Here is a 25,867-nt window from a genome sequence, read left to right as displayed (position 1 = left end):
TATTAAAGAAAATCGTACCAATTATTTCAAAACGAACAATATCATATTATATCATACTCCATATAATATCCCATCAAAAGTATTTTATATTCCAATTACATTGGATGTTAAAAAATGACTGAACAAGCATGAATTTTTTTACTTTATGAAACCAACTTTTAAGACAAAAAGTAGGAAATATTATTCTCTTTTGTTGACCCTTTTTTGTTGGGGGTTGAGAAAAAATAAGAATCTTCAATACAATATTAACAACTAACTATATAGTATTTTTTTTTTTTTTAGTAACAGTATGGTCAAAAGATATACTAACAGAAATGACTTTTATATAAATTTATTACTTATTTATTTATACCCATACCTAGTACTGTACTCTACATGTGTTACTTTATTTAAATGCATTTATACCTTCTAAATATAAGAAAAAATAATTCAAGTACTTAAAGTTGACTGAAAGAAGAGAGTCCCAAAGAAGAAATAATCTTCTATTGATAATTGACTCAAAATAGTAGTAAAAATAAAGAAACTCTAAAAAGCAAAGTTCATATTTTAACCTTTTTGGGTTCATAGTCCTAAACACACTTTTTTTATAATTTAAAAACATAATACATAATCGTAATTTTTAATGTGACATTTGACATAATAATTTGCATTCTACGTATATTATGTCACATAACACATATCTGTCTATTTGTTTAATTTTATGTAAGTTGAAATACATAGTTGTGCACGTTCAAAATTAGAGAATATAGATGTCAGCTGCAATCAAATACAAAACATATAATTATATATTATCATAACTAGCTTCTTTTTTAATTACATGATTGAGTTTCAAGTTCAGAATATAAAGTTCTTCATCCAAGTAGGTTCTATGTAATGCAAAATTTTAGTTTTTTGAATTTCATTATAGATATCGAATAATAAATAAAGAACCCAAAAAATCAAAAGTAAATAACAAAAAGATATAAATTATAAATATTTTTAGATCATATGATTATACAAAAGTTATTTATATCATGATGGATAATTTTTATTATTTTTAATATATATATATTTTAGAGGTAGTGTGCTTAGGAAGATGAGAAATATGACTGACTTGTGAATAAAGCTACATTGGCTCTCTATCCAAAGAGTTTGTTTTTGTGTCTGTCAAATAGACTTTAAAACAAGACATTTTTGGAGGCAGCAACCAGTCTAAGACATAACACATAGCCTGCACGAAAATTCACAAAAATTAAAAAAAGTAAGTGTGCTAGTGTACTGATTTTTTATATTCGTATTAAAATCTCGATTAATTTAAAATTACATCTATAATATCATTTGGATCTTTGGTATAATTGTGATCAGTGATTGAATTTAAAATCTCTAATTAAAAATAAAAAAATTGTGATAGTGTTATTATAATTTTGTCGGTGATGATCTATCATTAGTTCATTACTATTTGGCCCCTATCTTGATAGTATGAATCTCACCACATAAAATAGGACGAAAGGAATAAGCGTACAAACAACTTTTACTTATCAATGTAAGGCATTTATTGATATTGTTTGCATACTCAAGACTAGACATTTATGACATGTACAACTTAACATAAAAGCTCAACATCCTACTCCCTCCGTCCCTATTTACTTGTCCATATTTCCTTTTTTGGTTGTCCCTATTTAGTTGTCCATTTTGACAAATCAAGAAAGGACAACAAATTTTTTCCTATTATACCCTTATTTACACTTCTTGAAAATTGTAAAAGTGTATGTTGTTTCCCTCCAATTTATTTCACTTGAATTCAAATAAGTGGTTGTAATTTTGAAGTGAAAAGTTGTCATAAGGGTAAAATTGTAACTTCACTGTGCTAATCATTGTTGCCTTAATCTGTGTGCCATTTCTAAAGTGGACAACTAAAAAGGGACGGAGGGAGTATAAATTAAGAATCGATATATTAGGTCAAATTTTAATATCTTATGAATTTATGAATTTTGAATATAACTCAATTCAACAGCGACCTCATTAGGTGCAAATTGTCTAAGATTGGAGAAACTAACATCTCATTCTCAACAAATGTGAAATAATTAGTAGATATTTTTCTACATTTTCAACTTTATCATCATCTTTTCTTAGGTTTCTATCGGATGTTCGATACCTGCATTAAAATAGAACAAAAGGAATAAGTATGCAACAATACATTTACTCATCAATGTAAGACATTTATCAATATTGTTTGCATGCTAAAGACTATCATATAAATTATAAATTAAGAATCAATATATTAGGTCAGACTCTTATGTCATGAATTTTGCGTTTAACTCAACTCAAAAACTACTTCATTAGGTGAAAATTGTCCAACATTCGAGAAACTAACATCACATCTCATTCTCAAAAACATGTGAAACAATTAGCATATAATTTTTTACATCTTCTACTTCATCATCTTTTTATACTGGGTACCCATCAGATGTTTGGTGACATTAAAGCCCAACTAATTCAAATTCACATTGTTTAAGATTAATTTGAAAAAAGCACTTCATACCAAAGGTTTTTTCATATTCAAGACTCGAAGCAGACCTTTGGTCAACTTCATCATCATTTCAAAGACAAAGAAAGCAAAATCAACAAATACATAATATATATAGCTATGTATTAATCAAAAAATTCAAAATATGAAGTGAGAAGTTTAGTAAAGGGACAAAAACATATTGGGTACATAATTTTACAGGCCCAAGTGGCCCAAATTTGATTTGCTTTGGATATTGTTAAAACATTAGTACTATAAAGGTGGGGGAAGGTTAAGGAAATGACTAATCAATTGTCAGTACTTCAACAAATAACTTCATATTTGAATGGAGGAAATTAAGTCAATAAGTCAATTAAAAATATTCTTTGTGCACCAAAACAAAAAGAATAATCCAAATCATATTTTCAGTCCAAAATTGATTGATAATTCATCACAAGGGTATGTTCACATATTTTTTTGAATATTGAAATTTTAAAAGTTAAGTTTTAAACTTGATGAAATTTATCGCGTTTCAATGATTAACCAAATTGTTACATGAAAAGTAGAATGTTGTAATCTTAGATATATCAACTTTAGAATTTATCGCGCTTCAATGATTAACCAAATTGTTAAATCAGAAGTAAAATGTTGTAATCTTATAGATATCTACTTTAGAAGAACCAAATCCGATAGTGAAATCATGAATTTTGTTAAGCGTACTTTAAATTTATAATATATATTAGTATATTTTTTCGTCGAACATGTTCAACTAACCATACTATAGCTCCACTTGGGATATCAAACAACTTTAATATCATATTACGCGCAACTTCTATTACAATCTTTTTCTTTTCTTTCAAATGCAACATAAGGAGAAGCGAAGCTAGAGGTTAGAGTTCTAGTTATGTATCAGAATTTAGTAACTTTAGTTAAAATTTTGTATGTGTGAAGAAATCTGTTGAATATACGTACATGATTTATCTAAAATTAAGTAAATTATCTTTTTAAATAATTCAGAACCTATAAACTTAAAATTTTAGATCCGACCCTCCGAAAGAGTGAGGATATATAAAAGAGTAGGTCGGGTGAAAAAAATATATATAAAAGAGTAGGTTCTCTAGTTGTTGATAGACAACTCAATTTTTTGTTTTTTTGCCTGAGTACTAAAGTCCTCATGTATGGAGACTTAGTATATATACCCTACATACAAGAGACACAGTTATAGTTGTTACATAATGTCCCTCTAATGGAGAGCAATGTTTTTTTTTGACATTCAATTGTCCTATTTTGCAATAGTAAATTACAAGAGGAACAAACAAATAGAGCAAATGGCACCAACATAGATTGTGGTGCAGTAATGAGACCGTTTCACTCTTAATTAAATGTTTTAGGTAGGGATGGCAATGAGGCGGGGTGGATGCGGGGTGAGGTGGGTTTAAGGCAATATGGTGCGGGGTGGGTTTAAGGTTGTGTGGGGCGAATTGGATGTGGAGCGGGGAGGGTATATGTGATTTTATGTGGGTTCAAACTTAATTTTAAATTTTACATGTTATAAGAGTGATATAACATCATTTATTAAGATAATTTCATTAAAGCTACTAAAATATTCAAGATAATAAATGAAAATAGTTCAATAAAAAATAATACAATTTCTTACATGTTTCCTAATTGACCTCTAAAAAATAAATTTAAGTCACTATCCTATTAAATTAATACAACTTAATGAAAAAATTAATTTATTTTTATGAATTTTATTTTTAGTATCAAACCTAACTAGAAAAAGAAAATATTAAAAAAATTATGCGGGGTAGGTTCATGCAAGGCGGGGTTGGGCGGATTGAAAATGAAAAGAGTTGTTATGCGGGGCAGGGCGGATTAAAATTTTTGCGGGTTAAGCTCAACCCGCCCCGCCCCCGCCCCATTGCCATCCCTAGTTTTAGGTTCGAGTCCAAGGTATGGTAGGAATTCTGTTAGAAGTGTCACCTCTGAATGGACTCTGCAATTCGTGATTCAGATTTCGTCAGAGCTCCAATATGAGCTTTAGACACCGAATGAAAAATCAAAAATAAAATAAAGTAGAGCAAATGGCCATGTAAAAATACATAATTTAATTACTAAAGATGTTTCTAAAGTACATACTTAAGTTGAATATATACATTGAATAAGTAAAGATAAAACTACAATATTGCTATGTCAAAATTGTTGGCATCTCAGTCTTAAATCAGTCAATTTTCAACAGACGTTCTATCAGAAATATTTTCGATAGATTTTTCAATGAACATGTTCATGATGAAAAATTGACTGATTTCTAGTAGTGCGTTATCGACCCATTTCAATGGTGACTGTAAGCTGATTGTTGGAGACACCATCAGACTTAGCATTAGAAGAAGAAGATGTGTCATTATTACCACATTTTCTTGTCATAAAAGCTGGTTGATTTGGTCTTGGAAGTGAAATAATATTGGAATTTTCACTACCAAGCATCATTATTATATTTGATGTATTGGGCCTATCTTTTGGATCTTCTTGTACACATAAAAGCCCAATATTTATCAATTTAATTGCTTCCTCTTTGTTGCATGATTTATGTAGTGATTGATCCACTAAGTCCATTGACTTATCTTCTGTCCACAATCTCCATGCCTAAATTATAGTTCACATATTTATGTTAACATAAAGTTTTGTAATAAATAGCGCGGACTAGTCACTTTTCAGTCATGTAATTGAAAAATAAATGTCATGGAGATCGATTCAAATTTCATAGGTGAAATTCCATGGCAATGTACTGGAGTTTAACCTATGAAGTTTGAAACTCCGTGACAGTGTTGCAAAAAAAAAGCAAGAATTTAAGTAATTATTCACTCACAAGGCCTAAGAGATTTGACGCTTCTTCTTGATTAAAAAATCCAGTATTTCTTCTTCCACTGATGATCTCGAGTATAACTATTCCAAAACTAAATACATCTGATTTAATTGAGAATAATCCGTCTATTGCATACTCCGGAGCCATATAACCACTGCATTAATAGTATCAACAAAAACATATTAATGAACAAGAAAATCAACACAATTGGCAAATTATTTTAAAAAGGACAGTCTGAACTCGGATGCACAAAACATCCTACATTAGCAGATTCTGGAGAAGGGTCACATCACAATAGGGAGTTATGAGTACTTACTAGGTTCCAACCACTTTATTTGTATTTGCTTGTGTAATTTTCCCTTCAACAACTCTTGCTAATCCAAAATCTGATATTTTTGGATTCAATTCTTCATCTAATAATATGTTACTTGTTTTGAGATCTCTATGAATGATCCTTAATCTTGAATCATGATGTAGATAAAGAAGTCCTTTAGCAATTCCCTCTATAATCTCAAATCTTTTTCTCCAATCCAATAATACGCTTCGTTTTCGATCTTATGCAAGAAAAACAATCAAATAAATTTAACTTATATACATCGACAGTATAAAGATATTAGTTAAAAAATAAAAATACTAACCAAATATGAAGGTGTCTAAACTTTTGTTTGCCATATACTCATAGAGTAAAATCTTTTCACTTGATTGAATGCAATAACCCAAAAGTCTAACAAGATTTCTATGTTGAAGCCTTGCAATCAACATTACTTCATTCTTGAATTCATTTATGCCTTGTCCAGAATGACTTGATAACCTTTTTAATGCAATTTCTCTTCCTCCAGAAAATATTCCCTACAAAAAAATTATTTATTTTTAAAAATAAATACTGTGATACAATATATTTATTTAAAAAGTGATTATGTTGGTTAGGTGCACGTCACAGGTTCGGCCACCACAGCAAAAACAATATAATACTACTAACATATTCAGTAGTGTAATTTCATAAGTGGAGTATAGAGAGGGTAGATGGTACATAGACCTTACTCCTACCTCATGGAAATAGAGAAATTGTTTCTGATAGACGCTCAGACTCAAGAAAAGCATTTCAAAGTAGTTTGAAAAAGGGAAATGTGGCAGTAAAAAAGACATGACAACTAATAAGAAAAGTAGTACATGCCGCAAACTAGAATTTTGAGTGTATAGATTTCAGATTTTTGAAAAGAGAGCTTATTGGGATCTGGATAAAATATTTATACTAATTCATCGATCTTTTAAACAAAAATATAAGGTCTGAACCAAAATTATTGGGTTCTGTCAAACCTGTTTGTACCTCTATCCCTATACAAATCGAATTTCAAACTGTGCGCCACATATAAAAATAAATTACAAAATGATATTTGCATAAATACCTTGTAAACAGGACCAAATCCCCCTTGACCAAGCTTATTTTGTTCAGAGAAGTCATCTGTTGCTACTAATATACTTTCAAAACTAAAGAATGGAACCTCAATATCATCATCTTGAATATCTATCAATTCTAGTCCTTCTCCTTTTGTATTCTGTCTGTGAAATTTTGTAGTACTCTCTATATTTAAAAATTAAAAAAATGTATGAGTTTAGAGTCTTGATAATACTAAATTTTGTATATTTTTATTAATAAAAAGGAGAAAAATGTCATTAAAAAAAAGAGACATTTGTTGTTACCTTTGACTTTTGAGTTTCTTCTTTTTCTATAGTATATGTAGGTAAAGCATGATAGAATAAGAAGTGCAGCAATTACACCAATAGGAATTGCAATTTTCAGCTTTGTTGAAGTTTGCTTTTGATCTGTTAATGAAGAGAGCAAAGAACACATTATTACCAAGTAAAATGAAAAGATTAATGACAAGTTCATAAATAGACAAATAACAAAAGAGAGAAAGAAAAAAAATGTTATGTTTTAATGTGTCACTAATTGTGAGGGGATGGCCTCCATTTTTAACCAGACGTCTCGAATTCAATAATGAATTAATAGAAAGAGATTTAACACCTTAATTAGGCTTACCCCGATGTAAATCTAAATTAATCAAGCCAGTAAATTTCAGATACTGGATCGTTAAACAAAGAAAATATGTGTTTTTGGTTTTCATTTTCTTGATAATAGAGAAAAAAAAGAGGAGAAGTAATTAATGAAATTCAAATTTGGACTCAAAAGAAACTTTATAAACTAGGTAAATCCACTCTACCTACAAAGGTAACAATTTGAAGTATATATATATGTATAAAGGTTGTGGTGGAATGGTAACTGTAGATATGTATTACTAAAGGTTGTGGTGGAGTGGTAACTGTTAAGTATTCATCTATCCTCAACTAGATGTCTCTAGTCTCTAGTTCAAGTTTTGAGATTGAAGTCGTTTTCGGTAGGAAAAGCTTCCCCTTCCCCCACCCCATCCCTAAAAGTGGTGCGAATACATCTTAGTCAGATCCCAAAACAGATATCAGACACCTAACGAGAACCAAAAAAACAAAATAAAGTACATCATGCATCTAAAATTCAAAAAAATAGGAGAAATTGCAAGTCATTACCTTGGTTACTTGAAAACTCAGAAGCTGCAAGCCTAACATAAATTGTGCTTCCATTAACATTATCTTGAGAAAGTTGTTGCAAATTCAACATCTCCCTTTTCCATACCAAACACCCAATATTTCCACTACCATAAGCATAACCAACACAATCACAATCCTCCAAACAACCACTTTCACACTCAACTTCATTTCCAACTCCCAAACTCTCATTATTTGTAGGTAATCTCATATTCTTATACATCCAAAACCTATCCTTTTCACCAAAATCACCACAATTCAAACTTGTTTTCCTCATACATCCACTTGAAAAACTACTCAATTTCCAATCTTTCTCAAACTTAGGCTTAAAACCATTCAAACAATCACATGTTGAAGTAGAGTTTACCTCATTACAAATACCAAAACCTCCACAATAAGAATAAACATCACAAACTTGTTTTGGATCAGTGTAAAACACATTCCAATCATTAGTACTATCCATCCATAATACTTGTTTTGTTTGTCCATTAACATCCATAATAAAATTTGATATTAATGAAGGGTTAAAGAAATTATACATATAATAAACCTCATCATCATTATTAACATATGTATAATTAAACATAGGATTTGGTTGATATGGTACCCCTGTAAAATTGTTACCTGTCCATGGTCCACTATTCCAATAAACAACACTATGGTTCCACATATTAACACCTTGTCCAATATACTTATTTTCCATGTAAACTTCATGTGTAAAGGGTCCTGGTGATGGATCGTTCACGTTTTTCCATGAAGTAAGTACCTGTTTAAATCTTGTATGTTTGTTGTAACCGAATTTTGAACCAGGCATGAACGTATGAGAGGGATGATCAAAACTTGTCCATAGATAATTCGTCGAATTGGTAATATCCTGATTACTTAATACTAGATTGCCATCATCAAATAGTGTTGCTACAACTTGTGAATTGTTGAAATTTGTTGTAAAATTGATATTTGTGGACCAAATTATGTGTTTAGTACCATTTATGAGTACTAAATTACCATTATCAATCTTGAATTGTGCAAAATCCATTTCATATATGGAAATTGGTGTTTCTCTATTTGCAACCCAAATTATAGTTTGTTTACTTATTTTTTTATACCATATACCTATGTAATAATTGGAATTGTTACCTGGTTTGAAGAATCCCATTTCAAAATTACCACTTGAAGAAACTATTGTTGAGGCAATTGAAATCCATTTGTTTCCACCAATTGTGTTACCAATAATTGAACTATTTTGGCTTGTGAAATTGTTAGCTTTTGCTAAATTTTTTAGAGAGAAAAAAGAGAGTACAAAGAGAAAAACAAAGAGAGGAGACATTTTTTGTAATTTTGATTTTTTGTGCATTAGAAATGATTTATGAAGGGATATGATGACAAAGAATGTTGACTAAAAATCTACCTGCTCTAGATGTGTGCATTAATGGTTACTCCCTCCGTCCTATTTTAAGAATTTTAAAAAAAAATTGTGATTTGAAATAAGTCTTTATATATTTGTATGACTATAAATCATTTAATTAAGGAGAAAATAGATATGTTAAAGTAAAACTGTTACTAAATATATAGAAATTTGTGAATACTTTTAGGACCGACTAAAAGAGAAAGTGATTCATATACAGTGAGACAGAGCGAGTAATATATAGTTTTTCCGTCTCATTTTAACCGTCTCTATAGTTCTTTTCACGTTCATTAAAATAAAAATATAAGGTGTAATTTATTAAATTATTCTTATTTAGAAGTAGATTTTTCTTTGAGAATTATGTTAGGGGTACTATTGAAAACAAATGTCAACTTTAGTTTTAAATCATTTCATTAGGGAGAAAATAGATATTTTATTCTATTAAGATGTTTGTAGGCTTAAAAAAAAACTTACCTCTAAAAGTAAAATAAAAAAATAATTAATCAATTTAATCTTTTAACTTCTAAAACGATATATTAGAAGTATTCAAAGAACAAATTAAAGTTGCCTACCTAATAAATTCTGACTAAAATTAAATGAGTGTCAAAGTCAAGTCCATATGTTACTATATTATATTTTCTGTGGAAGGTTCCACCAAGTCAAAAATTGGACGCTATGTTTACCTTATTGGACCAAACTAATTTTCTCCCTCATAATACGTAACTAACTATTTTTTCGATGAATTTTCTATCAGAAATTTCATATTTTCGATATCATGATAATAGGATATTCATCGAATTTTTTTGATAGTAACTCTTATTCTTAGAATTTGTCAAAAGAATAATTATTTTTTATCGTCAATTGATAAAAGAGTTATGAAATGAAATAAACAATACAAAACAAGTTGAAATCAATTATATAATCTTCAAATAACATATTTAAATTCATCTCAAGTCAATATTATTATTATTAATAATAATAAAGAAAATTATTATAAGTTCTCTTGGAAATGAAATGAATAAAGGAAAAAATAAATATTTCATTTTGTTACTCATGATTTTCTAACTCATGTCATTTTCACTTGGAAATTGATATCTACTGATTAGTCTATTTGTGATTAATTAGTCTACTGATTAGCTTAATTATCAAGCCATTAAAAACAGGAGGTTTCTTAGAAAATACTTTTTTCTTTTCTTTTTGTGTTAAAAGATTTTTATAAAATTATGAAAGGGAAAGGCATTATTTTACTTTTACTAAAAAAATAAAATTTGTTGAAGAGTCAAATGACTACTGCTTTTTGGGTTTATTATTATTACTATCTTTTTAACATTTAAAAATTGTACGTATAATATATTAAAATGTTTAAATTCTTTATATTCTGAAATCTGGATTTCACCTAAAAAAAATGTGGTGCAATTGTTGGGATTGCTCTTCCTTTAATCGGATTATTTAATTTCAAGTCTTGGATAGGTAAGGAGTGTTTCTCCCGAATAAATCATATACGTCAAGCAAATTCAAATTTATCAAGCTCCAATACAGATATTAAATATTGATAGAAAATCAAAAATATTTTACGAAAGGCATGAGTTCAACTTTTTTTTTCTTTTCTCATTTGTTACTTCAGCGGTCAATTTAGAGACACTATAGTCAATGCAAATTACTTATGTTTCAACGGCGTATTCTACGCGCGGTTGAAAATTCCAAATGAATATAACTGTTTATATTCATCGAACAGGTATTGAAAATATCTTTAAATTTAACATGAATTATAATTAATTTCGTTTTCAAATTATTGATAGCTTTAAATATACCCTTCTATTTAACTAACTGAACTTAAATAATAAATACACTCATAATCTGCCACATGACATAGCAAGTGGACTCAAACTTTGGTAGGAACACGAGACTCTTAATAAGAAGTCGAGATAAGTGTTGAAAACACCCCATAAACTTGACAAGAATGTAGGAATGTATTTTACTCATGTACAAGATTAGAGTTGTATTTAAGTTCAGTTCGTCAAGTATAGAGATATTTTTAAGGGTGTCAATAGTTCAGGGACAAAATAAATAATTCGGGTCAAGTCTAAGAGTGTTTTTAATACTCTCCTCTACGTAAATTCAAAAAATAAATCTCCAACTTTTAACAAGCATTATGAAATATGAATTTGAATTAATTAATTTCGAAGCATATACTGAATATCGAACAAAAAGAACAATCTTCAACCACAAAATGTTACACCATCTACGCAAGAAACCACCAATTTGACTAGCATAATATCATATTCTAACTTTCACCAAAAACATTATATTATATACATATGTATCAAGACGATGAGTGTCTTTATTTAATTTTTCTTTCTTGACTCTATGCTTGGTTAAAGAAAATTTATTCTATATAGAACAAAAAGAAAGTATAGTTATTTCTAGAAACCTTGAATAATCCTTAATTATCTACCACTATATAGTTTTATATTGACACGCAAATATATATTTGCTTTCCCCTAGTGTCGTAAGATGTGATCTAACTCTAAAGAAATTTCATGTTCGATTAGTTAAAATTTTAGAAAATATTTTTTTTAGTGAGAGCAGAGAAAACTAATTCCACAAATAATATTTTATATTGATCGTATCGTCAACACTCTCCAACACATTTCATATTCATCCTAACCCTATAGTATTATAGATTATATACAAATACTTTTAAGAGAATAGTTTTTTTACCTACATACCAAACACAATAAATAAATAAAAAACTTATCAAATAATTATTTTCCTCCCTACCAAACACACCCTAAATGTCAAATGTTTGTTTTCAAAAATCAAAAACATGCCCCATATCAAGAAATTGAGAAATCCACCGTTAAAATAATGCATGCCTCCAAAATAGACATGTCACAATTTGGTTATTAGTTGTAGCTACTTTCTATAGTAGAATCAAATAAGCACTTATCTTTTTAATATTAAAAAATATATATATACTTTCTATATATGTCTAGAAAGTTATATAAAATTTTAAGGTGTTTCAAAAATAAGAAAGATCGGATTTATGATGGTCAAATTTAAACTGTTAGCATATGCGTAATGGTGAAGAGATGATAATTGCGAATGAACAATAACATATTAAATGTAATTTCACCGCTGAAATTTAATTTTTTGATGATTTAAATTGTTAATCATGATATGAATTTTTTTTTACGATAATTTGAAGGTGTTTAAACGAGGCCACCATGCTAGCAGTATTTTTGGACAATTTTTAGTAGGGGTGTGAAAACCGATTTAACCAATAAACCGAATCGAAAAAAACACTATTGGTTTATTAATATTGGGTTATTGGGCTAGTGATTTTTAAACGATTTTGTAATTTTTTTATTGGGTTATTGGTTCGGTTTTCGATTTTATGATTTTTGTTAATGGTTAAACCGATAACCCAATAAGACTATACTAAATTTACTATTTTATCCCTAGACTAGTAAACCCTAATTATATAACATTTTACAAACCCTATTGCTTTAATCTCAGTATTACTTAAAACCCTAATTATTGTTTCATTCTGTAATTGCAAGCACACTTCTAACTTGAATGTGCCAATTGCCTAGACTTGCTAAAAAATGATTGTTACTTTCACAATTTTTCCTTTGAATGTGTCTAAACTTGCAAGAAAAAATGATTGTTACTTTTATGATTATTACTTTCATGCCAAATGCTGGAAAAATCATAGGTATTTGTATGAAAATTTTCTTATCGTGTATATTAATATATATGAGTATTTTCTTATTGGTTAAACCGAAAACCGAACCGTTAAGTACCATAAACCGATTAACCAAAAACCGATAAGAAATATGTTATTGGTTTGGTTATCGGTTTGATGTATTTACAAATCAAAAGCCGATAAACCAAACCAATAACACATAAAACCGAATCGAATCGACTGATGCGCACCCCTAATTTTTAGTGTTTAAGATGCATTTTAAAGGCCCAATTACTTGTATGAATCTCTAGTGGGCCTACAACATTAATAATGTTAGCACTTTTTGGTTGACACAAAATCTAAGAAATAAAGAAAATATTTTTAAATTTTGTAGCAAAAAAAAAGGTCTTAGACATGTGTTGTGTTCATCATTCCTTCAAATGATTTCTATGTTTTTACTTACCTATATTTTACATATATTCATCTATGTATAGGCTTAAATATATAGGTTCATCAGAATTGAATAGTTCTTGCCGAAGTCATGTATATGTACTTTAAAATGCACTAAATATATACAAAAACTAAATTCAAAACTTAGTTACTAGCACATAAGGTCATTGTACTAAAATCGAGAACAATAAATTAAAGTTCAAATCCTAGATCCATCTCAGTTGATAAAATATGCTAATTGAACTCACTTCTTTTTGTTAACAAACCATTTTTCTCCTTTTTGTTAGCCTCGATGCATTGCAACTGAAATGTGGTTCAAACTTGAGAGTAGTTTTTATTTCTATTTAATATTAGTAGAAGTTAATAATTGGATGAATAAACTTCATACTACATTGTATATTTTTTAGGTGAATAACTATGTTTTTGAAAGATTATGATACATTTGAGCAAATAAAATGATAGATGATGATTGATCTGCTATAACTATAGTTAGATCAATGATAAAGTGTAGCGGTAACATGACCAAGAGGTCACAGGTTTAAGTCGTGGAAACAACCTCTTGCACAATTCAGTTCTTTCTTGGATTCTGCCCTAGCGGGATCTTTAGTGCACCGGCCAAAGTTGAGGTAAGTATAGTTGTTTGTAAGAATCATAAGAGCCAAAATTCACTAATCAAAGCACCTTCATCAATACTCAAGCACTATTTTGTGGTTGCTACTGTTTCCGTATTAGTTTATATATTTTTCTTCACTGTCATTGCTTTATTTCATACTTATTTTGATTTGTTATACTCAAACATAGAATCTTCCAGAAACAACCTTTTTACTTCCACGAGGTAGTGGTAAGGTCTGCGTAAACTCTACCCTTCCCAAATTACAATTGTGGGATTTCACTACGTATATTGTTGTTATGGAACTTTCCAGCGTAAATTTAAATTTATCATACTGAAATATCAATTTCGAAAACTAGGAGAAAAATCAAATAAATAAAACGATTGGTGTTTGAAAGAATTATGACATACTTTATAAAAATTTCTTTGATAAATCTGAATTTCCCTTCATTGAATTTTTATTTCTGTCGTCTATCAATAGCATTTCAATGTAATTCTACAAAAGTGGAATACGAAGAACGTATAGAGCTATACACATATCTTATTACTATTTTGGGAGGTAGAGTATAGAGATGTTGTTTTCGAGAAAATATACTCCCATCACTTTGTAATTCTCAAAACTAAAGGGTTTAACTGTACAATTCTACAAACTTATAACTAATTTTGATTCCATAAAATAACCGCCAATAGCTAAAACCCCTACACAAACCTCACAAACTCCATAACAATGGCGAAAAGCTCAACAACAATGGCGTCCTTCAAACCATTCTTCTTCTTCTTCAGTTCTCTTCTCTATTTTTCCACTGCCCAATCTCCGCCTCCACCACCACCTCCCCAATCTCTAATTAACGCCGCGGAGACTCTGTCTAACTCCGGCTATATTTCAATGTCACTCACACTTGAGCTCATTGCTGATACAGTTATCTCACGGGCTGCTAAAAATTCACTTACTGGTTCTGCTCTCACCATTTTCTCACCACCCGATTCGTCTTTCTCCGATTTCGGTCAGCCTTCACTTTCTCATATCCTTCTACATTTCTCCCCTGTTTCTATTTCACTCTCTTCACTTCAATCCCTTCCGTTTTCTTCCAAAATCCCTTCGTTGTCACCTTCCAGTTCACTTTATGTTACCAGTGTCGGTTCTGATTCGCGAGTTTCTATCAACAATGTTGAAATCGTTGGTTCGCCGATTTATGATGATGGGTATGTAATCGTTTTCGGAATTGAAGATTTCTTCACCCAGAATTTCACTCAACCGGAAACAAATCGGAACCCGAATTTCAAATCGAGCCCTCAATGTATCAGGTTGGATCCATTTTCTCGGTTTTACGAGGTGTCGTTGATGTTGAAATCGAAGGGGTATTTGATTATATCTTCGTTTTTGGAGTTACAATTGATTGGGTTTTTGAAGAATACGGAGCTGAAATTGACAGTGTTTGCTCCGATGGACGATGCAATTGTCGGGTTTTCCGGGGATTTCCCTGTGTATCAGCAGCTGTTTTTGAGGCATTTGGTTCCTTGTGTACTGTACTGGACTGATTTGAATGAAATGGTAAATGGAACTGAGTTTAAGAACTATGTTAATGGGTTGAGTTTGACGATAACGAAGGTGAATGATGTGAGCTTTGTTAATGGAGTCGAAATCACTTACCCGGATTTGTATTACAATGATTGGGTTGTTGTTCATGGATTACAGAGTTTGATTCCATTACCTGATGAGATTGATGGTGAAATGCATGACGATCCTGTTAAACCCGAGGTTGATGTTTCTATCGCCCCTGATCGTAGTGAATTCTGAGGTATCTCTAAGTTCATTTCGAGCATCGTGTTTGATTGATTGTGTCTCTGTGTGTGTGTGTGATACTGGAAATTGCTGTTTCTGGGAAAAGTTTACTTCATAGTTTTCGAGTTGAAATAACACTTCTGTAGATTTTCGTGTTTTTGAATACGATCAAATTGCTTGAATAGAATCCAATATAAACTGTGTTTGATCTTGAGAATGTTGATTTTCTGCAATGTAACCATGTTGATCTTGATCATGCTCGAGTTTTAGATTCGAGGATCAAGAACTTGCTTGATATGAGTTTTGGACCAACTAGAGACGATGTAACGTGCTTAGGGAAGTGTAGAATAACAATATGAACGAAGAAACATTAAAGGTAATAACTACGTCTCAGTCTCAAACAAGTTAGGATCGACTATATGAATTTTGAATGGCGGGGACAAGAAAGAAAGTGGACATAATAAAGCATATGAATGTTATAACAAAATTCAATAGTCAAAATGATTCCATCTTAAGCTAACAATATTAACGAAGAAACATAGAAAACAACAACTACGTCTCAATCTCAAACAAGTTGAGGTCGACTATACGAATCCCTAATGACCATGTTTCTTCATCTTAGGAAGGAACATAGAAATCCATAATACTACTCCTACTTTAAGCTTGTCTTTATCCAACTAAAGAACTTTTCCTTAGTTTCTCAAGTTTCCTCCACAAAGCTTTAACAGTATCCTCTTTTCCCTCGTCAAGAAGTGCACGTTTTAGGTTATCGAACAATGGAATTGGAGGTCTCATGCCCATATCAAGCATTTCTTGAAAGTATCTGCAGGCATCATCCAATTTATTCTCACGACAAAAGCTGTTAATCAACGTGGAAAACGAATGCATTCCAGGAAGAACTCCGTTAGCTTTCATCTTATCCCAGACCCTTAGAGCCATATCTGTCCGGTCCTCGTTGCAGAACATCCTTACCATTATCTCGTATGTGCTCACAGTCGGTTCACAGCCAGGATCATTGCTCATTTTCTGAAACATTGTATAAGCTTCACTCATTCTTCTTGCCTTTATAAGATGGTGAAGAATGATATCATAAGTTCGGGTATTTGGACCAATCTTGCATCTCCTCATCTCATCAACTAACCTATACGCATCGTCCATACACAAAGACCAGCAATAAGCTCCCACCATCGCGTTATACGTGAACACCTCAAGATCAAAACCACTACCCTTATACAACTCGAAATACTTAAGAGCTAGAACCAACCTTTTCTCAGACCCCAAACCATTTATCAACGTACAATAAACATGAGGCGTCACCTTAATCTTCTTCCTCTCCATTTCGTGTAACAACTCAATCGCCTCATCATACTTCTTAACCTTGCAATGAGCATGAATCATGATCCCATAGCTAACAACATCAGGCTCAATACCATCAGCCATCATCTCGCGATAAACTTCATTTAACCTCAACAAATTCTTTTCTTGACCCCATCCTTCTAACAAAATCGTATACGACTTAATATTAGGCGTAAACTTCCTATTCTTCCATTTATCAAACACCTCTTGTGCATTCCCAACATGCCTAGACTTACTCAATGTATCAAACAATCTATTAAAATCTTGCAATTCGTGTATCAATCCATACTTCTCCATCTTCTCAAACGCCTCAATAGCTTCTTTTACCTTCCTTGCACGAGCAAATCTCCGTGAAACGAGTGCAAATGCTTCTTTACACAATAACCCTTTGTTTTTCAATTCATTGACCAAAATCCAAACCATCTTAAATTGCTTAATTTTTCCTAAAGCTTCAATCAAACCATGATAACTCTCAGCAGTATGAACAAACCCGTTCTGCTTCTCAGCCCAACGGAAGAAAGATAAAGCTAAAATCCCAGAATTGCTGAGCTTCTTTATAACTTCGATAACTAATAAAGGACTCACATTTACTGAAGCGGAACTCAAAGCATCAGCAACATCGGTGTTTTTCAGTAAGATTTTGCAAATTCTTTCAGCTTCCTGGATAATTTCTGGGTTTTGGGGATTGGGATTGGAATTGAGATGGGTGTTCTTCACTGAATCGTAATGAATTGATCTGTTTAAGGGTAAAGAAGTAGTATTACTGCTATTACCAGTAGAAATTCGAAAAAAGGAGATTAATTTGTGGATTTGGGGTCCATTTTTTATGGGTTTTTTGGAGCTGTGAAGTGAAGGGATTAGGGTTTTAGAGGTTTTAGGAATGCGGCTGAGGAATCCACGGAAAGCCATTTCTCTGATTTACTGTTTGGGTTTTTGAAAACTGAGAAAATGGCGGACGGAGTGGAGAATTAGGGAAGATAAAGCAAATGAGAGAAGAAAAACAATTGTTTCTTTTTATTATTTTAAGAAAAAAATGAATTTTTTTTTATCATATATTGATTAATTTGGTGAAAAGGGCAGTTCTGGAGTAATGATACAATTAATTATCTTGTATGACTTTACGAGTTCAAGCGGTAAAAGCAACCACTCATGTTTGTGTCACACCTTTTAAAAAGTAAGGAAAAATTGTACATAATGGCAAACTATTAATTCAAATTAAATGGTATAATCACATTTTGATTTAATTGTGTCCTGTAGCAAACTGTTTGCCAGCGCCTCTCTCCCTCAAACTCTCGCTCGCCACTCTCCTCTCTCGCTCACTCTCTCTGTGCTCGCCTCTCTCGCTTTATACACAGAAGTGTATAAATTGCGTTTCTGTTTGTATAAAGCGCGAGAAAATTGTATATACACATGCAAATACATATATATTCGTCCTATACACTTATAATTATACAATAAAAATATTCCCCTGCCCAGTTCTCTTTTGTCTTTCTCTCTTTCTCGTTTTATACAACAGAATTGTATAAATTGCGTTTCTGTTTGTATAAAGCGCGAGAAAATTGTATATACACATGCAAATACATATATATTCGTCCTATACACTTATAATTATACAATAAAAATATTCCCCTGCCCAGTTCTCTTTTGTCTTTCTCTCTTTCTCGTTTTATACAACAGAATTGTATAAATTGCGTTTCTGTTTGTATAAAGCGCGAGAAAATTGTATATACACATGCAAATACATATATATTCGTCCTATACACTTATAATTATACAATAAAAATATTCCCCTGCCCAGTTCTCTTTTGTCTTTCTCTCTTTCTCGTTTTATACAACAGAATTGTATAAATTGCGTTTCTGTTTGTATAAAGCGCGAGAAAATTGTATATACACATGCAAATACATATATATTCGTCCTATACACTTATAATTATACAATAAAAATATTCCCCTGCCCAGTTCTCTTTTGTCTTTCTCTCTTTCTCGTTTTATACAACAGAATTGTATAAATTGCGTTTTTGTTTGTATAAAGCGCGAGAAAATTGTATATACACATGCAAATACATATATATTCGTCCTATACACTTATAATTATACAATAAAAATATTCCCCTGCCCAGTTCTCTTTTGATACAATTCTGAAGAGGAACCAACGAATTATACAATTGCTTCTTTTTGTATATATGTATAGCGAATTATACATATATATGTTTGCTATGAAGCGCAATTATGCAAACTTTGTTATAGCATACAAATATGATTTTTTTGTTTGCTATATGTGAAAGTTTCTCTTTAAAGTATGGTCTTTCTTCGAATCATACTTACACGAAATACTTTGTATACTGAATTGTCGATCTATTCATTAATTTGGTATAACTATTGTGTGTCACAAAAAGAAAGAGACTCATAAAATGATAGAAACAAATTGAGCTTTTGTACATTTTAATTAATCCATAAAGTCCTCGTGATGAACAAGGAATATTAGTCTTCTCGTAAAATATTTTGACTAGTTAGTGTACACCTCGATTTTTTTTTAGAAGCATAATTAATTATCACTGTTTTTATATTACTTCGTGTCCTTTTCATGCTCTTGCGTGCATATAATTGATTAATCATAACTCGCTCCACTACAATATCTTGTTTTTTGTCTGCAGCAAATCGTGATATGCATCGAGTCTACACAATATTGTGCTCTTACCATTAGACCAAAGCCCCAAGGCCAAAGTTAGACTTGTGATGAGGGAAAACATACAAGTGCATGGTTTTTTTAAACCATATTTAGACTTTTTTGGCTTGTCATACTATGAAAATTCATAATTGTTACGGTTGTTAAAAGATCCTAGCTACTTTTCCAGCAAGATATCAACACTATGTTCTTGATCATGAATGAAACACTCAATTCAATTCAAAATGAAAATCGTGGTGTCTACACCAACATGCATGTACCTCAACTATGTTCACGAGATACCTGCTACCTCTCACCAACTAACGTACTGTGCAACTCTACTACCTTCGAGAGGCAGGCAGAGAAAGGGTATCAACTTGTAGTTCAATCTATTGTTGATACTCTTGTTGATATGTCTAGTCACTATTAAAACGCGTATAAAAGGAGATACAACAATAGTAGCTACATTTACAACCAACATAAACGCTCGAAGATCCAAAAGTAGTAACTTGGATAGCATTTGTACCTGACTTCTAAAGTATAGCATAGATACCAAAGCTGAAAAACAAAGTTCACAGAGAACTCAATAATCGATCTATTTAAACTGCGTGTAACACAATGTCCAGTGATGATAAAACTTAAAAAGGCATACATGTACGAGATGTGAAGACATTAATAACTTACAATCAAAAAAATATAGATGTGGTACAGTGGAGAGATTCCTCTTATTGTTGAGAGACAGTATATATGGTGGCTCTACGATTATGTTGTACGAAGGCCACAGCCCAATCCAAAACTTGGAAAGAGCCTGCCGATGCTTCTTCCAACTTGCAATCTCAAAATGAACACTGAAGAAGCGGATAACGAAGAACATATCTCCCAATAAAGAATTGTGGACCAAAAATGCATCTAAGCTGAAAGTACACAAACCTGGTCGTCAACTCAGGGCCAGTAGAAATACCAGACATTCAAATCGTACTTTGCTCGTCATCTGCATTGATTTGATTCTGAACTCAAATCTTGAAGCAGTCTTTGTACAGAATCCCCTAAAATTTTCACTTGAGGTCCAGGTTTCAACATGTTGACATCACCCCATCGGGAACAAGGATCCATCCACCAATTCTTGCCACCGATGCACCATGCACCTGGCGTCACTCTGTTCTGGCTCCGCTTAAGGATATTCTGATCGATCATGTCAAGTACTGCCTCATCTTTATTAAACTGTCTAGCAAAAGCAGCTCCACTTTGCGCCATCAGATCGTAATCAGAAGTGTTAAGGAAGAGGGGCTCCATCTTAGGGGGGTTATCCCAAACCATATATCTCATGTCACTATTAACTGTCGTATTCTTAAACTCCGGTGAATTGCAAACAACAGAATGGAAATAAACTTCTTCTGACAAAACTGCATTAGTAAAATACATTAAAAGGGTTCTAGGAAGGTTGTCCCATCCAAAAACACAGAACTCAAGAAATGGTCGGCTCAAGACAACCCAAGGAGAACCTGCATTTGAAATTTTAAGTACCTCGGTCAGTCATCAATTTTCGAAAAAAAAATGTGTAATCAGTTAACTTAATCACAATGCAGTATGAATAAGAACTCTACCAGTAAAAACATTGAAAGCCTCAGGCATTGGCCGCTTTTCGGTGGCATAAAAAATTTGTGTCTTTCGTGCTAGGTATAGCCCTGGATCAACTACGATGGGTTTTACACGTTGACCCCTACAATTCCATTAGACAACAATTATTCAAGATTTTGGACATACAAATGTATGTGTTAATAATAACCAAAAAATTGAAAACAAAATTTTGCCTACTCTTTCCATCCAAGGTCGCTGGTGTGGTCGATAAAATTTACATCTCTACTAACAGATAAGAGGACATGAGATAAGTCTGAAAGCAGAGTAGAAACCATGTCAGAGTCCGAAAAATGAGCAACAGAGTCAATCCACATATACTATGTAGTAGTAATATTATAAAGGCAAGCAGAACCTAGTATCAACATAACAAGGCAAATCTCCGAGTAAACACGCAACTGGATGTCTCATGCACACGATGGTTCAACATTCATCAAGGAAACTCCTGGATGATTCAATATGCAAGGCCTATCCTTATCATTCGGCATATCAGCAGACTATAATGGTCATATAAATTAAGAGAAGTCGCCTGTCCATTCTTCAAAAAGAACCCTGTCCTAAAACCTGTTTTGACAGATGATTTCTAACTTATCATACACCTTATTGTTTCTGGCACTTCGATTATTGTATTATTTTTGTGGTAGCAACTATTTCGTTTTTAGTATGCTTTGTTTAACATTTTGTCTTGGCTTCTTCACTCCCGTTGTTTCTTTTTCCGAACTTCTTTGTAATGCTTTTACTTGAGCGGAGGATCTATCGAAAACAATATCTCTACCTTGTTGGGGTAAGGCTTGTGTACACACTACCCTCCCCAGACCTCACTAGAGGGGTTATATTGGGTATGTTATGGTTGTTTCATAGACCCTATTATCCTCCGCACCCTTCCCCTCCCATCAAAAATGAGGAGAAACTATCATTTTATCCCCCTCTCATCTAAATAGTTTAGGAAAATAGAGGAATACTCATTTGATTCCCAGCTCTTTCAACCAATCCGTCAATCAACTAAAACAAATTCCTGAACATAGTTGGTGCTTTTCATCTTATCGTTTAGGATAGCTCCACCAAAATATCAACGGAAATTATTCTCCATCTCTTACTCCTATACTCATTAGGTCGTTATTGGCAAGATAATTACTGTAAATAAATATCAAATATTCAATAGATATCCCACTACATGATTCAAATTTGAACCCTACATTCATCACGATGTTAATTGCAAGCGAACTTTCCTTCCTTTCTTTTACAGTTCATTAAGCAATAACTGATAAAGCTAAAGTTATATTTCTTCGAGAAAAGTTGTTGGGATCTTTTCCTGTTTACAAAAGTTATGATTTTTTTCCAATTCTATAAAGAAAGCAATAGTCATAACCAACCCAACTAGTCTTATGTACTAGGCAGGTCTTTGACCGAGAATTATGATAATAAAACTAAAGCTACTTCAAGAACATATCTAATAATTACTTGGAAAATTCCTTTTCAGCACATGACTTCTACAATTGAGTGCATTCCATATTTAAATTGATATAACTAAAAAAAGAATCTCCATCACATGGAATAGATCTACCACCAAATTTTAGCAAATAAGCAGGACATGAAACTTTTACATCCTTCGTGCCCCCCAAGTGTTACGAAAAGAAAATGAATCACCCTCTAGCATAGTTAAGATAGCTCTAATATAAAGATAATAGTCGGCAAAAATTAGTTGGCCAACCATCTGCAGATTGGGAGGCTAGATGTACGCATAGTTGGATCAGATAAACTCAAGCAGAATCATTGTTTCAAGGGGTAAAGATGGTGTCATAAACGGTACATTAAACTGTTGCCGCAAATGAACTGGTCTTCTGAAAAGCTATTCAATTATAGGTCAATCAATTAGTGTTTCATCTTATTTTGACTGAACACGAAATGTCAACATCTCTTTAGAGGAGCAGAACTACAAGCAGATACATATCGACAAACAACATTAAACTATCACATATCATAAGAATGAGAACTTCCACGTAATTACCCCGACAAGAAATAATAGTCATATCTTTCCGACTTCATTCACCAATCATATACCATTAAAACACAATGTTCCATGTAAAATGAGCGTTATCTAGAATCACACACCTAAAATACACTAGGCGACAAATTGCTAAACTGATACACTAATCCAGCAGGCAATACAGTATTAGTCAATAGTACAATGACATGAGATCCAACAACATACCTAGTGTAATCCTACAAGTGGGATCTGGGGAAGGTAGAGTATACGCAGACCTTAACCCTACCTTGTACACAGTGAAATGAGATCCAAAAATCAAAATTTCGATTCTCACATACAGCTCATATCCAAAACTTAAACTCATCCAGAGGAGAAAAAATCGAAACTTTAAGCAAAACTAACTCCCAAAATTCAAAACTCATGAATCTTTTTACCAATTATGAGCTTCTACCTTATCAATTAGTCGATTGGAAGCTATTTTATCCAAACAAATAAACTCAATTATGAACAAAACCAACAAAACAAATAACCAATTCAGCTAAAGCAAAAACTTACCATCTTGTGTAATTAAAGGATAATCAGAGGCACTTAGATTAACAAACCAATCCCATCCACCATCCACCTTCAACAAAATTGATACCGCCCTTAGCATTGCCGCTATATTAGTTGAACCCATATAAGTAACTGGATCAGGCTTTCCAACCACATCCACATTCCCAAAAGCCTGAATTACTGGCACAGATTTCACTAACATCCCAAGCTTCCATCTTTCTTCTTCACTCCCATCAGTACCAATGTGCAACAAATACCTATTCCTAGGATGATACACAGCTAACAAAAGTCTAAAAATCCTATCACTATCTCCCCCTCCACCTGAAATGTAGTATGCAAAAGCAGGTGGATGTCCCGGCCCGTGATTCACAGGCGTGGCAAATCTTCTCTGTAATGAAAATGCATAGTATGATGAGCTAAAACCAGAAATGGAAGACAAGAATATCAAAAATGATACAAAAGCTGCACAAAAAAGTGCATATAACCATTTCTTTTCAGCTCCCATCTTTAAACTACTCTCAACATAGAAAAAATAAAAATTCAATCTTTTTCAGAATTTTCCAAAATTCTGATCTGGGGTTGTGAAAAAAATGATTTTGGTAACAATGGGTTTAAGAATCTTTAACTAAAAATGGGTTCTTTCAAGATCTTTCAATTCACTGAAACACAATTCTCATTAACTTCATCAAAATTAAGAACCTTTTTTTTTTCTTCTCAAAAATAGGATTTTTGAGATCTTCCAAACAGTGAAAAAAAATACCCTTCTCAACAAATACTAAATCAAGAAAACACCCTTTTCATAATAGTAAATCATTTAACTTTCTGATATTTTTATTTCTAATTATAACAAAAAAATTGTGGAAATCTGAATTTAGGGCTAGGGTTTGAAAGAGGTGTGTGTATATAATAAGTTAAAAAGAAGATGAAAAATTAAGCAAAGAAGATTCAGAAATGGAAGCAAAGTTTTTTTTTTTTTAAATAATTTGTTTTTATTTTTTTGATGAAATTGATATGGAAATCATCACTATTTTTGATCTATTAGCTAAGCAAATAAATAAAAATAGTACTATTTGTAAAAGGAAGATTTGTTGTATTACTCGCGGATAGAGAGCGTGGGAACACGATAGGGGCTATTGACAGGAGATGTGTTTATTACGTGCTTATATTGAGAGTGGGACTGATAAATCACAGGTGAATTTACTCAAATCTACTTTTGTTGGAACTTTGGGAGTTGGGAGAGCTAAAAATTAAAACTTTTTTTCTCGTTCGATGTTTGATATCTTCGAATACGAGAGCTATGATTAAAGATTTTACCATATTATTGTTAACTAATTTGGAATTTAAGAAATATACTTTTCAGTGATATTCATGTTTGATTAGACACAAAGTTTATAAAAAAATTGAACTTCTTTTAAGATATAACGCGTATTCATATATGTCCTCTGAGTTTCCTACTATAAAAAAAAATAGCAACTGAATAACTCATAATTAATTCTATTTAGCGATAGATTATTAAAAGAAATTGTAGCTACAATAATTTAGTGGCGGAGTTCATAATCAATTTCAACTTTTTTTTTAGTCAAATATAGTGATTCTTGTCCCCTCATGTTAGTTCTACGTGTCTTTTATCTATTCTCATTGAACGACGATAAGGAAGAGCAAAACTAACTAAAAAAAGACTCACATTGAATTTATGGATAGTCAAACTCAACTTGAAATGGTGACTCTCTATTGTTGAGTTGTATCTCTTATGGTGACACTTTAACGTTGAGTTGTATCTCTTTTCTACCTAAATAAAAGATATAATT

At 31.8% G+C, this 25,867-nt stretch overlaps 4 protein-coding genes across 4 annotated transcripts; 1 reads left to right on the top strand and 3 right to left on the bottom strand.

The window, feature by feature from the left end:
- Nucleotides 1-4,576: 4,576 nt before the first annotated feature.
- LOC102604934 (G-type lectin S-receptor-like serine/threonine-protein kinase At4g27290) lies at nucleotides 4,577-9,253 on the bottom strand. Its single transcript, XM_006344157.2, has 7 exons — nucleotides 7,911-9,253; nucleotides 7,050-7,172; nucleotides 6,755-6,930; nucleotides 5,987-6,197; nucleotides 5,665-5,902; nucleotides 5,352-5,502; nucleotides 4,577-5,128 (listed from the first exon to the last, which is right to left on the bottom strand). Exons 1-7 carry the CDS (start codon nucleotides 9,082-9,084, stop codon nucleotides 4,805-4,807), a joined length of 2,397 nt encoding a protein of 798 aa, XP_006344219.2. The 5' UTR covers nucleotides 9,085-9,253; the 3' UTR covers nucleotides 4,577-4,804.
- A 5,545-nt stretch (nucleotides 9,254-14,798) lies between these two features.
- LOC102604595 (putative fasciclin-like arabinogalactan protein 20) lies at nucleotides 14,799-15,982 on the top strand. Its single transcript, XM_015307252.1, has one exon. The coding sequence runs from the start codon at nucleotides 14,809-14,811 to the stop codon at nucleotides 15,877-15,879; it is 1,071 nt and encodes a 356-aa protein (XP_015162738.1). The 5' UTR covers nucleotides 14,799-14,808; the 3' UTR covers nucleotides 15,880-15,982.
- Nucleotides 15,983-16,322: 340 nt separating this feature from the next.
- LOC102604267 (pentatricopeptide repeat-containing protein At1g71060, mitochondrial) lies at nucleotides 16,323-18,214 on the bottom strand. Its single transcript, XM_006344155.2, has one exon. It carries the CDS (start codon nucleotides 18,127-18,129, stop codon nucleotides 16,534-16,536), a length of 1,596 nt encoding a protein of 531 aa, XP_006344217.1. The 5' UTR covers nucleotides 18,130-18,214; the 3' UTR covers nucleotides 16,323-16,533.
- A 2,241-nt stretch (nucleotides 18,215-20,455) lies between these two features.
- Nucleotides 20,456-25,027, bottom strand: LOC102603927 (beta-glucuronosyltransferase GlcAT14A). The gene is made up of 4 exons (XM_006344154.2): nucleotides 24,063-25,027; nucleotides 21,701-21,776; nucleotides 21,490-21,605; nucleotides 20,456-21,387 (listed from the first exon to the last, which is right to left on the bottom strand). The coding sequence occupies exons 1-4, from the start codon at nucleotides 24,562-24,564 to the stop codon at nucleotides 20,873-20,875; spliced, it is 1,209 nt and encodes a 402-aa protein (XP_006344216.1). The 5' UTR covers nucleotides 24,565-25,027; the 3' UTR covers nucleotides 20,456-20,872.
- Nucleotides 25,028-25,867: the final 840 nt, after the last annotated feature.

Source organism: Solanum tuberosum, unplaced genomic scaffold (assembly GCF_000226075.1).
Source record: "Solanum tuberosum cultivar DM 1-3 516 R44 unplaced genomic scaffold, SolTub_3.0 scf00051, whole genome shotgun sequence".
Lineage (NCBI taxonomy): Eukaryota > Viridiplantae > Streptophyta > Magnoliopsida > Solanales > Solanaceae > Solanum > Solanum tuberosum.
The sequence above is the reverse complement of the archived record's forward strand: the minus strand, read 5'-3'. Positions and strand labels throughout refer to the sequence as shown.